This window comes from Zerene cesonia, chromosome 24, assembly GCF_012273895.1.
Source record: "Zerene cesonia ecotype Mississippi chromosome 24, Zerene_cesonia_1.1, whole genome shotgun sequence".
Taxonomy (NCBI): domain Eukaryota; kingdom Metazoa; phylum Arthropoda; class Insecta; order Lepidoptera; family Pieridae; genus Zerene; species Zerene cesonia.
In genome coordinates this window covers 4,628,017-4,643,148 of record NC_052125.1, presented here as the reverse complement: position 1 = coordinate 4,643,148, position 15,132 = coordinate 4,628,017, and the positions used below count along the sequence as shown (strand labels likewise).

The 15,132-nt window shown below is 34.0% G+C and overlaps 2 protein-coding genes across 5 annotated transcripts in view; one reads left to right on the top strand and one right to left on the bottom strand.

Moving 5' to 3' along the window:
- The first annotated feature begins 306 nt into the window (after positions 1–306).
- On the top strand, positions 307–6,181 carry LOC119836510 (cyclic AMP-dependent transcription factor ATF-7). The gene is made up of 7 exons (XM_038361876.1): positions 307–579; positions 841–1,009; positions 1,469–1,592; positions 2,988–3,113; positions 3,448–4,140; positions 4,695–4,840; positions 5,574–6,181. The coding sequence occupies exons 2-7, from the start codon at positions 871–873 to the stop codon at positions 5,642–5,644; spliced, it is 1,299 nt and encodes a 432-aa protein (XP_038217804.1). The 5' UTR covers positions 307–579; positions 841–870; the 3' UTR covers positions 5,645–6,181.
- Positions 6,182–11,380: 5,199 nt separating this feature from the next.
- The window catches only part of LOC119836509 (protein quiver), a 13,645-nt gene continuing 9,893 nt past the window's right edge, over positions 11,381–15,132 (bottom strand). For all 4 annotated transcript variants that reach the window (XM_038361871.1, XM_038361873.1, XM_038361872.1 and 1 more), the window contains 2 exons: positions 14,681–14,827; positions 11,381–14,068 (listed from right to left, as the gene is read on the bottom strand). In XM_038361871.1, coding sequence (XP_038217799.1) covers positions 13,869–14,068; positions 14,681–14,827 — 347 coding nt within the window. In that variant the 3' untranslated portion in view covers positions 11,381–13,868. The remainder of the gene's footprint in view (positions 14,069–14,680; positions 14,828–15,132) is intronic.

Here is a 15,132-nt window from a genome sequence, read left to right as displayed (position 1 = left end):
TAAGCTAAAAAGCAGTGTTATAATATTATTGTAGATATAGATCTATACTCTATATATTATAGACGTATAGTTACTACTTAGTATTGAAAAACTGTTATTGTGTTGGAAAGTCAATTTACTTAAGAAGGGTAGTTCATTTCAAGGTTAATAATAAAAAATCAAGTTAGTACTAACAGTACTTAGATGGATTTATAAATGGTCAGGTAATTTATAGAATACTGTATTATATTTATTAGCTTTTACTACGACAAAATGAACGCATTTGTATATCAACATCAATTGTTTAGAAAAAGTCACTGTCAAAATCAAATACCACAAAGTTGTATAAATCTGCAAGAATACTATTCTGAATTAAAAAGTATTTTTAAACATTTATCCTTAACCCTTATAATTAATCTAGTATTTAAAGAAACTTTTTAATTGAATACGTACTACTGCAATTGTTTCGACTGTTTATCGTTTTGTTTTTTATTCATAGTGATTAGAAACGTCCTTATCAATGGGTGTAATCCATTTAGTAACGATGTAAATGAATATATACTCATACAGATGGGTAACTGAAATAAAACATTACCAATAGTAAGTAGTCTTGTAAATTTTCGCTTATAGAGTATAAATATATACTAATATAATAAATTTAGATGCAATACAATGCAGCTCATATACTTGGAGTCTCGTGAATACGGAAGTTTTCGAATAAACATCAATCAGTGTTTGCAACAAAACTCCTGCACAGAGTTGACCAATTTTTATATTGCCATTAAATATTTGAATAACTTGTATACTATTTTTAATACGCCATACGTTATAATAAATTTACCATGTAACATTCTATTACAGAAAATGTGATAAAAATAAAAACGTAAAAATATGGAACCCCAAAAACCGTTTGCGTGCACTATCCCTGACTGCGGCATGACATTCACAAATGAAGACCATCTTCATGTGCACACCAAGAAACACGACATGGTGCTACAACTCGGTATGGAGCAGAAGGCTGCTTTCGCTGGTAAGGATTTTGAATGTTATTTTTACCAGTATTCTGCATGTTTCATTTATTTTTTAATAATTTATCTCAAGATTATGGTTTGTGGTTTAACTTCTGGTTCTCAATTGTTTTATAAAAGTTTCTGTCTTCAATTAACAATGTCAACGTAGCATACAATTACTATCAATACCTATATTTTTTATGTCATAGCGGACAACTGAGCTAGTGATTCCCATGATAGTAAGCATTCACCACTGCCCATGAACAATCGCAGAGGTAGTGCCTCTGAGAATGCACTGTTTGCTTATAAGGGAAAGGGATCGGAAAAGAAAAGGATCAGCAATTGAAAAGAAGGAATTGACTGGAAAGGTAGAAGAAAAGAAAAAGGGCCTCCAAAAACCCACATATACTTTGCCTGCATAATTTCCACTATTACATAATACAATAAAAATGTGAATTTATCCGATTACATTTTTTCAGCGGACCAAACACCAACTCCGACACGGTTCATAAGAAACTGTGAAGAAGTGGGACTGTTCCAAGATCTGCAGAATGTCAATGTCAACCCCTTTGATGAGGGCTTCAAGCGAGCCATGGAGACAAAGTATGTTCTGATGTTGTAAAGCTGAAGAGTTTGGTTGATTGTAGTTTAATAGGTCCTGAGACAGGCTCCCTCAGGTTCAAATTGCATAATTTTTAGTGTGGGAGTAGAGCAAGCGTTGACATGAATTGAGACAGCTCGCACTGGGGAAGTATCACACCCCTCAGAAAATCAGTGTGAAATCCTACTAATATTATAAATGCGAAAGTTTATAAGGATGTGTGTGTGTTTGTTGCTCTTTCACGCAAAAACTACTGAACCGATTGCAATGAAATTTGGTACATAGTCAGTTGGACAACTGGAATAACATATAGGCAACTTTTTATCCCGATATTCCAACGGGATACGGACTTACGCGGGTGACACCGCGGGGCGCATCTAGTAGTTATATATTTATGCCACTGTGTTTCGTACCCTTTTCTCCACACACTTCCCAATTCCCATTCCTTCTTTCCAGTCGTCAATCCTTTGCTTAGCCCTGTCCCCTTAAAAGCAGGCAGCGCAGTTGCACAGGCACAACCTCTGCAAATGTTCATGAGCAGTGGTGGTAGCTTACCATCAGGCAAACCACTAACTCAGGTGCCCTCTATAACATAAAAAAAACTAAAACAAATTTATGTTTTTGTTGGATGGTCTCCATTACTTATCAATGAAAAAGTGGGAATGAATATGCTTTCTGAGCGTATTAATTGTTCTGAGACATAGGGCAGACAAAGTTGTATGGATCAGCCAGTTGATGTATAAATGAAGCCCTTTATGGGGCAGTTCCATATCCAGTCAGTATTTTTCGATAAGCAGTTGTGTTGTCTGCAATACCATGTAGAGCGATCCATCCAATGAGATATCTGCTCTTTGAATAGTACATATAATGTTGCACTGATATGCTATAGATAAATGCATACATTAAAACAGATGTTTTCTTAATTAATGTAGAATTTTTCCCCACTCATTGATTCTGTTAATAATATTAAAAATGGAGGCAGTCAAAAAGAGGTTATGATATGGACCATGTAATCCTATTAATATTATAAAGGCGAAAGTTTGTAAGGATGTGTGTGTGTTTGTTGCTCTTTCCCGCAAAGACTACTGAACCGATTGCCATGAAATTTGGTACGTAGACACCTGGACAACTGGAATAACATACAGGCAATTTTTTACACATACGCGGGTGAAACCGCGGGGCGCAGCTAGTGATTTAATAATCCTTATATGTTTAAACATATTATTGTAACGTTGTTTATACTTAAATACAAATCATATCTTGAATAATATTTAATGAATAGAAAAATTTGATTATGTGGCGAGATTTCTAACTTCATCTTAAGCCTGTGAGAGTATATTTTTTGAACATCAAGAGTTTTTATTTTCTTACTTTAAACTGCATTTTTCCAATTGCAGACATAACATGCTATCGTTGGAGACATCGTCGGAAGATGTCTTGCATACGCCGCATCTTGTGTTTCCACTGGACGCTGATTGTACATTATATACGGCGAATAATCAACGAAATATCACTATAAGCAGGTTGGTACTGTGGGATACAAGAATACAGGGATGATCCTGCAAGAAAAATGACTTGCAATATTTCCTAGTCTAGCCATAGCTTTTTCGTTCCATTGAGGATCATTCATTGATGTGTTAAACATACCTTCTTTCTGTGTATAATAATTTAAAAGATAGTTAGTACCATAAATCTTATATTATTCTGTTTCTTAACAAAAGAAATTGTTAATTTTGTTTTTCAAAACTGATCATCACACAATTTATAGGCCTCAGACAGTACAGTACAAATATTGTTCAAAATTATATGATAAAAGTTCAATAACGAAATACTTATCAATTATGTATTTAATTTCAGATCATCCAGCGACGAATCGGGCGCAGTGAAGGAATACGAAACTACAACGATCTCCAAACTCACGAACGAGGTGACCACAATCAGCAGAGTTGTCAAACCGGACTCGGACGAGTCCAAACATGAGAAAAAAGACGTTGAGACCGTCTCGTACACGAATAACGTTATAAAAATACACGAAATACGCAACAATGGGAAGGTTAATATAGAGAAGAAGGATCTGGAAGCCCCACCACCGATCATGAGTCAGAAGTCATTAGATTTTGTTGTTGATAGCCTGACGAGTGACGTTAGCGATGAAAGCAGGAAACGGGATGTGAACGATAAGATAAAGAAGGAAAACAACAGTGATGATAACATAGAAGTGTTTATTAAACTGCCGAGTGGTAAACGAGTGAAGATGAAGGCAGTGGATGATGCTAAAACAGTGGAGAACGGTACGAAAGAGAAATTGAAGAGTGTTATATCGAATAAGAAGAATGCAGCACCCATAATACCGATGCCAATGGGCACATTGATACCAGTTAAAGTGGTCAATACGATACCGGTTGTGCATAAGTTACCTATAGTGCCCTTACAGTCGAATGTTAGCGTGAAAGTGCGGAAAAAATGTGAAAGCGTTATGAGGGAACACGCTAGTGCTGTTGAGGACTTTGATAAGCGGAGTTACTCCAGCGCTGCTTCCAAACGTTACAGGTAAAGTTTGAGATGTGTTTATTAGGATGTGTTGTTTTTTTTATGACATAGCGGGCAACTGAGCTGGTGGTTCGCTGGATGGTTAACAATCATTACTGCCCATGAACATTCGCAGAGGCTCAGACCTCTGAGAATGCGCTGTCCGCTTTTAAGGGATAAGGAAAGGATTGATGACTGAAAAGAAGGAATGGATTGGGTAGGGCTAGGAGAAGGAATAGGCCGAATAATATTATCTGCATACTTATATTAATTGTTGAATTATTATTAATCTAAGTATGGAGTTAATAAGATTTTTATTATGTATAATTCAGAAGCAATAAAATGCTTAGGGTGCTATTAATTGACTGAGGGTTTATTAAAATTTGTGTTACACCCCCTTTTCCTCCCCCTACTTACTACCTCGACTCAAACACAAGAAAATACTATACCTCGACTCATTTCCGCCTTAGAATGGCTCACGTAAATAATAGATGCGCCCTTACATACAAGCAAAAATAAAAAAGCGTTAATGCGTACAATTTTCCACAATAAAATTACGATTTCACAATTTTCAGGGATAGAAAGAGAGATGTAAAACACCAGCAAGAAATGGAAGTGCAGAAATTGAGAGACGCCAACTTGAAATTGAGCTCTGAGGTCAAGGTGTTAAGGTTTATATTGGCGAAGCATCTAAAAAAATGCCCCGTGGGGGACGACTTAAGTATGTGCTTAAACTCAAATCGAACAGTTTTTTTTTTTTTATGTCACAGGCAATGGAGCTGGTGGGACGCCTGATGGTAAGCGCTACCACCGCCCATGAACATTTGTAAGGTTAAGGTCTGCAATCGACCTTACGCCTCTACAAATGGATTGCCGACTTTAAATTGGAAAGGGATTAGGGTAAAGGAATAAAGGAAAGGACTGGGAAGGGGAAGGAAAAGGATATGGGCCTCCGGTTTGATTTTGAATGATATTAATGATTATTGAATACGTTTAGTTGCATATTTTCATATTTATTTGTTTGTCACTAGCTGCGCCTCGCGGTTTTACCCGCGTAGGTCTGTATCCCGTAGGAGCAACGGAATAAAAAGTTGCCTATGTGTTATTCCAGTTGTCCAACTATGTACGTACCAAATTTCATTGCAATCGGTTCAGTAGTTTTTGCGTGAAAGAGCAACAAACACACACACATCCGTACAAACTTTCGTATTTATAATATTAGTAGGTGTAGGATTAGTAGGATTTGTCCTTGTTTGTTTTTTGTAATTATTTTTTTCTTCAACTACAATATTAAAAAAAAATTACTGTTATTCTTATCTATTCCTGTCTTTTATTGTTCTACTACGGTTTCTAGGTTTGTGGTTTGTGTTTGTTACTATATTATCGACTATTATTTAGTTGTGATAACTGGGCAATGACGATTTCGGGCTAATGAGATGAAGTTTTTATTACAGGAGAAGTACAAGAAAAACTACGAATCGCGGATAAAATTGTAGTCGATCCATTACTCGATCTGAATATGTGAAGAGATGAAGAACAAAATAATTGAAAATCAAAGAATTGAGTGTGATAAATGCTACCTACACTGTTGTCCCCCTGGGAATTAGGGGGATTGTATATTATACGCAGGATTACAAAGAAACAGGTTGTCTAAAAGGGGAGCTAATTCGATACTATGGTACCAGAATACAAGGTGGACGAGTCGTTCACCCAGGATTAGTTAGTGTTTGCTTGACTGTGTGAGCAAGGGAATTACGTAGTACACTAAAATATAAAAGGCTATGTAATATGGGGGTATATTCGAAACAATATAAACGTACTGCCAATATTTAATATAAGTGGACTTACATCACCTAGGTAAGTATATCTCGCGGTAGAATACAATTTGTTCCCGCATTCCCGTCTAAAGCGGCTCGACGGAACACAGTGGGGTTTTAGTCGATAGGAATCCGACATAACCCACGGCCTCTTCCCCGGGGGTCGTGGGTATCTATGCAAGATTTCCCCACTTAAAAAAAACGGTAACAAGGATATGTATAGATTGCATATTAGAGCAGAATTCCTATGTACTAGAAAGGGATTTTCAAAACTTTAATCATAATACTAGAAGATGATAATAATAGGAGTGGTTTTTGTTATGAAATATGGTACTCACTAGCTTTTGTTAGGATTTAAATAATACAACAATATATTGTCAGCAAAATAGCTTTATATTTTGTATATTTCTCTGTTGGTACTGTAGCTATTGTAGTCTAAGGGCTAGAAGTTAAATTCTTTACGAAACTGACAAATCAGGTAACTTAGGTAACGTAAACAATTCTTCTTCCAGCCCTGTCTAATACATCAACTCTTGATATGATAATGAGAGAGGCTGAACGCATTTTAAGTATTTATTCATAATAAAGCTGCGTTTTGAACTTTTTCTTTACTAGCCATGGGCGAACAAGGCAGGCAGGTATTCAAAACTTGCTAATATGCGCCCATCATAGCACTTTTTCAAAAAACAGTAGGAAATTATTGACAAATAAACGTCAAAAATCCCGCCTTTACAAAGTGTCATGGCGGCCATTAGTTAGAATACTATAAACCGCCATAACGCTATTGACGCGGATTTTTTTAATTTTCCTTTTATCTGTGTCATTTTTATATAATAAAAGTAATATGTAATTTATTAAAATGCTGTCCTGTTAAAATTTTTGCTTGACTCTAAAATTAAATACAATTTTAATCGATTAAAGTAAAATGTAGAATTTTGCTTATTTTATAAAGGTACATACCATAAATCGTTTGATAATAATTACTGACTAAATAAATAGTCCTAAATTAAATTATTATTACAATATGAGCGATTTTTCGTATCCTAAACGCATAATTATAAATATTTGAAAACAAACGTCCTTACGGCTAGCTTTGTAACTAACAATAATAAAATACAGTTAAAACAATAAATTTAATTAACATTTTTATACAGTTCAGAAAAGTAACAACACAATTTCCTTTCATTTAAATAATTATCTTTCAAAATTCGCGCCGTAAAAAACTTGAAAATTCGAAAAGTGACGGTCACTACTATCTCTTTTACGCATTACTCGATGATCATCTATCTCCCTCGCACTTATACAAGTGTATTGTGTTGTATCAATAAATATATTTTTGGAGAGTAATAATAAAAATTTATTTAAATGAAAGGATTTATAGGTACAAGTAGACCATCGTTACACAAGAAAAATAACAAACAGGCCACATCAGTTTCACTATGGGTATATGTAACAACTACTATATTTATGACATGCCATAGACAATTATTTTTATTCTTTAGCTATTATAATTTTTTATTAATAATACAGTTTTAAATAACTAAATAATAACATTAAATGACTGATAAAATTATTTTTCTAAACTCCTAGTGTAGGGAGCTACATACGCCTGATGTCAAACGAAATTTATTTTCAACATTATTTAGAAATAAAAATTTTAACTCATATTAAAAATATAATAGTTGATAGAAATACCCATTTTGTCGTCGTTTCAACTGTCCTTAAAAGCGAAGTGAAACCAAATAGTGCATAGTTACATATCAGTTAAAATAACGTTTTAAGTATAACGTTACAATTTCGTTATCGGTATCGGTACATGCTGAAAGCGCTATGTCGCAGTCTAAAAACGGTATCAAAGAAATTATTCTCTTTTTGAAATAAACTTTTAAAAATAGAACTTGTAATTTTCATAATATGTGTGACTGAAAGAGTTCCACGGAGTTGGTAGTTGGTATAAAACTCTTTCAATGTTCGATTTATAATAGAAAGGTCAAATTTAAAATGTGAACAATTCGAAGAATATATTATTGCTAGTTCATTAATTGGAAGATTTTAATGCATTTATTACGTCACATTAATATATCTTTGATTGTCGTTTAAGACTGCGGTACATGTTATTCAGCACATGCTGATAGTGGAGGGGTAACTTCTGCATATGGGCAGAATCTGCTTGTATGAGAAAATGTTAAATGTTACTATTAATGGAAATGAGATGGTGGGATTATAGAAAAAATGTGATAAAGGTTTTTTTTATCCAATATGTACAACCACTGAATATATTTACATTATTTTGAAACCAGACGTCTTAAGTAGGTATAATGATTTTAAAATATTGCAAAATTTCAGTGTCTTTTTTTTATGTATGTTATAATTTTTTTTCGTATTCTTTAACGCAGATTTTCTAAAGAAAGAAAATTAGTCGTTGACATTATGAGTTTAGACGATAGAAAGGTTGAATGGAAAGCATTCAATCTAGGTGATAAACAGTGCCGACTCTGCCCTTACATCACCCATAAGATATGTTAAAATCTAGACTAAATATTTAACCAGAACATCTAAATCTACACGTGATATGCGAATGTGAAGAGTTTATTTAAACTTGTGTTGAAATATAATATCTACCATCGTATTTCACTAATATATAAAACTGCTGTAGCATTTAATTGTTTGATTTATATAGCACCAATTAATGTTAAATTGTACGGCTCAGAACGCCTGTAACCTAATATTTGAAGCTATTACTGAACAGTCTAATGGAAATATCTGTTTATTTCAGACAAACTCAGCATTTTCTACCAAATATATCCAACGTTCCGCGTCTGCAGTAGTTTAAATAAATAACCAGCATGATTGTGTCCAACCAATTGTTATTTCTTGAATAAAACATTAACAACGTATATTTCAACACTACAATTTCAATGTTAAACGAAAGCGAAGAACTATTTACATTTCTGTTTACTTGGTGTTCTCAAATATTGCTATTATAATAAATTACAATGTTATTAAAAACTAATTAACAAATCATATTAACAGTATACGTAACTAGGAATACTGACGTACCGTGTAATAATCTTGTAAGTACATGAATTTGATAAAACAAATGTATTCCGCATACGTTTGATAAAGTATTATGACTGCAGTCTATTTGAATGACCTTTTGTTATACTAGATTTCAAATCGACAAATTGTTTTTGCATATAATATTAAATCAGAATTCATTTTAAGTAGAACATTATCCGGATTGTAAGAACGTTCTCTGTAACTCGTAGTTTTGTAATCGTATACTTGTCTTTTTACAAAAACAATCGGTTTGAATGCTTTAATATATCTTCAAATAGACTACAGTTAACCTATGTGTCAATAAAGCTGGGTGGAAGCCCAACTACAGTGCATCATCCATGCTCATTCCTCATCATAATAACATGCAAAATACCAAATATCAATGCATCATACAAACTTAATGTTTAACTTAAGACACTTCGAACAAGTATAAAAATTTACGCTAATTTGGAAGTTTGGGTACTTTATATATTTTGAATAACACAATAAAGCTATCGTTAATAAATATTTTTAAATAGTATCTGTTGACGAATGAAATATGCGACGCACAATGAATATAACGATACCTATTTTATTGTAAACGCGTTATAAATGATACCGTTATCACCGTTATTTAACATCACTATTATACTATCGATATCTCTATGAGCGTATTTTATTGCTATACATAATATTTGAAAAGTCTAGCGTTTTGCGTCCTGTTCTAACAAAGGCGAGCGAAAGAGATAAAATATTAGTTTTCAAAGAGAAGAAATTTGTTTAATACAATATGAAATTTTATATGTTAGTATTATAGTACGTACTAAAATATAGTGAATTTATGAACTTGTATAAATAGACAAATCAAGGGAACGTAAATAGGGACGTACGAGTAACGTTAATGTATCGATAAAATTTATCTAATTACTTTTACAATCGAAAAACTTAACGATAGTATAATATAACTATTTAAAGTTATTTGGTGTTTACGTTTCTAAAGTATACGAGGCAATGTAACCTCATTTAAAATCTAGCGTCGAATAAAAACAAACCCGTAAGCAAACCTTGCGCTATTATAGTTATCATAATGTAATAAATCGTTATTAATATATTATATTGATTATATTATTGCAACAACCGAGGTAACCATTACTGGTGTTTATATTATAGTTTGTACTTGTTAGGTACAAGATCCTTAATATCATCGGAATGCTGGAAATTGCACTTTGAATCCCCTTTAATGTTATAAATGCGATACTAATTCTGTCTATCGCTTCTTTACGCTTTAATCACTGAACTGATTTGGATGAAATGTGCTAGTAAGGTAATTTCACACCTAAGATGGGCATAAGAATGGTTTTATCAGATAGATCCACGGAAATGGACTATGCGGGTTTTCCTTTGACTACGCGCGTAGTATAATAGATCTCTATTTGATATAGGTTTGACAGGTGTAAAACGGTAGAAAATTTAATTGGATATTAATGTGCCTCCGGAAAACATACAGCATTTATATGAAGAAGCAGTGTATACTCTACCATAGATACAGAATCAACTTCACAGATTACGTGCAATATTTAGTTTCAAATTGCATTACTAGGGGGCATCATTGTCACCAGCTAGGTGATGTGGGAAATGAAATAATTTTCCCAATCATAGCGTTGTGTACTCTCGCCATAGGCGGTCGTTTCTACTAGCATTGCTAGTGCAAAAGTGTACAAATATTGCACGTAATCTGTGAAATTGATTCTGTATCTATGGTAGAGTATACACTGCTTCTTCATATAAATGCTGTATGTTTTCCGGAGGCACATTAATATCGGTTTTATTGTAATGTAAAACCGTTATATTACTTGCTGTTAAAGCGTTGTTTTAAACGCAATTATAGCCAAAACAATAAGATTATATTACTAAAGTTGAAATTGATTTAAGTGGTTAATACTTGATAATTAATAACGTCATTTTGAGAGTTACTTTCGTTTTTTAATTGAATGAAAGCTGCTTACAAAAGAGATACCGTAGAACAATTCCTGAATAGTTCAAGATTGAAATTGGATTCGACGTGTAAAACTCGCGAACATAGGTCAAAACCATTAGTACATTTCAATGATCGTAGGCGTAGCAAAAGGTGAATGATGTAAGATTGTATAACGTGAGAGTTTGTGTGGCTTCTCTTACATAAAATGAATATTATACAGTAAAGCAATGAAGGTTAGATGGTTAATGTTTAAAATCGATCATGCGCCATTTGTTCTGAAAGTCAATGCAATAACAATTTAAGGCTTTTGTATTTAGGAGTGGGATTTGATTCTAGTTCCATTTCTTCAATTTGTATGGACAGGACACATTTTTCACATTTAATTTTTAGTTTCATAGCATTGAAATGCTTTATAAATGAGAACATTTTCACATTTTTCACATCCTCATTGAGAATATTGTAGGGGTGGAGACTAATGTCGTGAACAGTTTCAGACAGGTTTATATATTTTATGGCTTATGGCTTTTATTTTTTAATGCACCCCAGGGCTCCATCCGGGTAGTCATTTATTGTAATTGTATTAATTTAAACAATCCCACCTTTTAAGCTGGATCAGTCTGCACATGGTGTATAAATTTGAATAAATTCAGTTGAGTAGTTTAGGAGATCATATGTAAAATCATTTTACACGTAATTTATATAAATGTAGTAGATAAGTAATTAAACAAACAATGCTCAATGCAAATCGGTAACACAATACTAGTTTATTCTGTTTGATATATTTGTAGCCCTCGTAGGTATTAAAACATGTTTTTTGAAAATTGTATAGAGCACGTATAGGATAATGACAAAATGCAATTTCCAACACAATACAAATAAAACATCGCAAACCACGATCACGTCGTAACGATAGAAATTTAAAATTTCTACAATATCACGTCACTGGAGACCTAACTTCTATATATAATATCATAATAATATTATATCATATCGATATATCATTCTACGTATCGGCAGTTCTCGCTAGTTCTCCTCTTTTCATTTAATTTCTATCTAAATAGTGCTTTGCGTTTTGCAGCAACACGGAAACAAACAAACAGACAACTCTGTTCATTTATAATCGTGTTAACGTTGATATTGCTCCAAAACTTTGTCTATTTGAAGTGCGTCTATGAGCAAATACCATTGGTCTAAAATTGGACCAAATGAGAGCGCGAATTTCGATTTATCGATAAATCAGTCCCATCACTATGCGACCGATTAAAAGCTTTGTCAAACGTCTGCGAAATTAATCACATAATAGTATTATGTACTGTAATAAGAAGATATCGAATAAATGAACTATGCAGGAACGTGTGGTAATCCATTGTAGAATATATGATATTACTTTTTTGTGCTAAAAGGGCCAATCTAAAAGGGCCAATCCCGAGCGTGGCATTGTGTCCTAAAAGCTCTCTTCCACACAACCCAATGCGTTAGATACATAAAAATTTATTTATTTATTATACAAAATCAATAAGTGTTAGTGTGATACCACACTAACACTTATCTCTTTTGTATCAGAAAATTCTAGCATAAAAATAGGGACTTTTTGTTTATTTTTCGCAGGGTTCATTCTAGATGTATTCATATTTCACAGACCGTTTGACAAACTATTCTAAAACGCGTTAATTTAGAAAATTCTCAATCTAACTAGTCACTAAACGCTATCCACCGATATTATTTTACACGAACGTATCTCATCAACGCCGACTTTAATAACAATATATCTACAAACACACGCCAATTTAAATAATTTAACATGTAACCTGTCTTTCGAGGTCAATTATAAATGACAGTTACTTCTTCACTCTTCAAAATACCGATATTTTATCGATATATCCGAATAACGTAATTCAATAACGTCACGTCACTAAATAATAATTAATAGTTACATACCGAAACTTTTATTGAAAATACCGTTATGGAAGATGTTTGTTGTAGCCTGTAGATCTATGAGTATTTTGTTTATAAATTGTGTGGCGTGCATTTGTAAGTATATCACAAGTTTAAATCACGACATTTCGACTCGCAGATCCATTGTCGAATTACGCCTTGAAGCGTCAAGTTTAAACTATGAGCACGCAACCCGTACGGGGCTCAGTGGGACAAGAACAACCTGAACATATCGCCTGTTCTATTATTGTACCGTTCCCACGTTCAAACACGTTCAAAGAGGTGCGCCATAACGACTGATTGATGCATGCATCAAACAAGTAACGTAAAGTAACGTAACGCAGATGCGTTACTTTATACTAGAATATTAATAACGCATCTCAAATAATACTGATGTATAAAAGTCACGTGTTATTTTGAATAGATCGATTTAATTCCGTTGAATATCTATTCGAAGCCGGCGAAGTGTCTTAAAAAGCGATCGGTTTTCCACGTACCGTTCAAATAAAAGCGTGTAAAGCCGATTAATTCACTGCGAATTTCGTCGAACGTCCGATTGTAGGAAAACCGATCGCATAACTACAACTACTTTGGACGAAATAATTAAAATCTAGGGTTGCACCGATGTCGACCGACTCGATACCGATACCGCATACCGTTATTGCGTAACGGTTGTTCGTAAACTAGTGTTGTGAATGTTCAACTATTTGTCGATGGATGTCTTTATTTTTTTACTTTTATCGCGTTCAATTTCCGATTGTTATTAAATTAATTATTTTACAAATAATAATCATCGGAAACGAATTTAATTTTATATCATAAATTCATGAATGTGCGCTTACGCTGCCGTCCAGCGAAATACCAACGAAGCAAGCAAGTCATCACGGACTATACTACGAGCAATATCACAATAGGGAAGGGATGTAACGCGTATATCGATAGCGCGTTTTATCGAGTCGATCGACCAGCAGCCCCTTACTTCAGCTGCTCCATGCACATGCGAGCAAGACCAGTGCTGTGAATGCGAGCGCGTTAGTGACAGCCGACGCGGCGTTGCACATGTCTTCTTCACAGAAACACATGTGGCCATTGCCTGTACTTTCCATCATGCAAACGTGGTCCACCATGAACAGATTGATTTGTAGCTGCGAAGTGCATGTGCGGCGGACGACCTCGTACGCTGGAAATGGTAATTAATTCATTAATATAAAATACTCCATCGTTGAAATATGAGTATCATATTTCGTTCGGGCGGAATTGGATCATAAGCCGTCTATAACAGATGGAGGGTTATTTTTTTCGACTATATATGTCTATTCATTTGGCACGCAAAACGTTTTTTATATACGAAGTGTCGTTAGTATAATCATAATAGCCGTGGAGACATGACATGACGTGATCAGGTTGTAGTGGCTTCATATATTAGAAAATGGTTAATCAGACATGGAATGAAAGATCGTTAAAAAAAATATAATAAAACTTAAAAGCTAGCAGGCGTGTTTTTCATAATTAATGAAGTAATAAGAAATTGTCGTTTTCTTACGACGATGTAACTATGCTAAATCATGAATGTGACGCGGTTGGGTTACCACAATTTTATAAATTAAGTATAGCGTAGTAATGTATAAAACTTTTACGGGTATGTTAATAATATTAGAACGAACATTGTACATAATTATTGGAGGGTTTTTATTTAATTACTATAATTAAATAATAAAGACTCTACTCAGGAATAACACCAACAAAACTGACTAAAATTGCCAAATATGAAGTAATGTCTCAAAATACTTACGACTTTTGGAATACCGAACCATCTTAACGCAGCAGCCATTACACGTTTGCAAGGGAGGCTGGTCACGGGGCAGCGCCGTGTAGTTGAAAGGGTCCTTGCAACGCGCATCCGTCCAACTGTCGCACTCATAGCAGTAAATGGTTCGGGCTGAAACGTTGTTATTGTAAGTGAGGTTTGCTTCTTTGTTGTGTACAATGTTTGTGTTGAAAACCCTGTCAGTAGGCGTGTACCTATTTGTAGGAGCTTTTGATGGTTGAATTTAAAAGAGACTTTTAGACGTTCTTTGTAACAAAGAATCACCATACAGTTCCTGAGCACATTATGACATTAATTTCCAAGGAGTAATCTTCACACAGGTCGGTAAAGTACATGCGCCGTTTCTAACCTTTGAGTGACTATATAAGCGGCAATTGTCAATCAGAACCAAGTGGATGTCAGACCATGATGATGAT

Bases quoted from the DNA above. Each gene is read 5' to 3' on its own strand.
- LOC119836510 (XM_038361876.1), top strand. From the start codon at position 871: ATGGAACCCCAAAAACCGTTTGCGTGCACTATCCCTGACTGCGGCATG. The intron at 1,593-2,987 runs GTATGTTCTGAT...TTCCAATTGCAG, and splicing joins AAGCGAGCCATGGAGACAAA to ACATAACATGCTATCGTTGG. The intron at 4,141-4,694 runs GTAAAGTTTGAG...CACAATTTTCAG, and splicing joins GCTGCTTCCAAACGTTACAG to GGATAGAAAGAGAGATGTAA.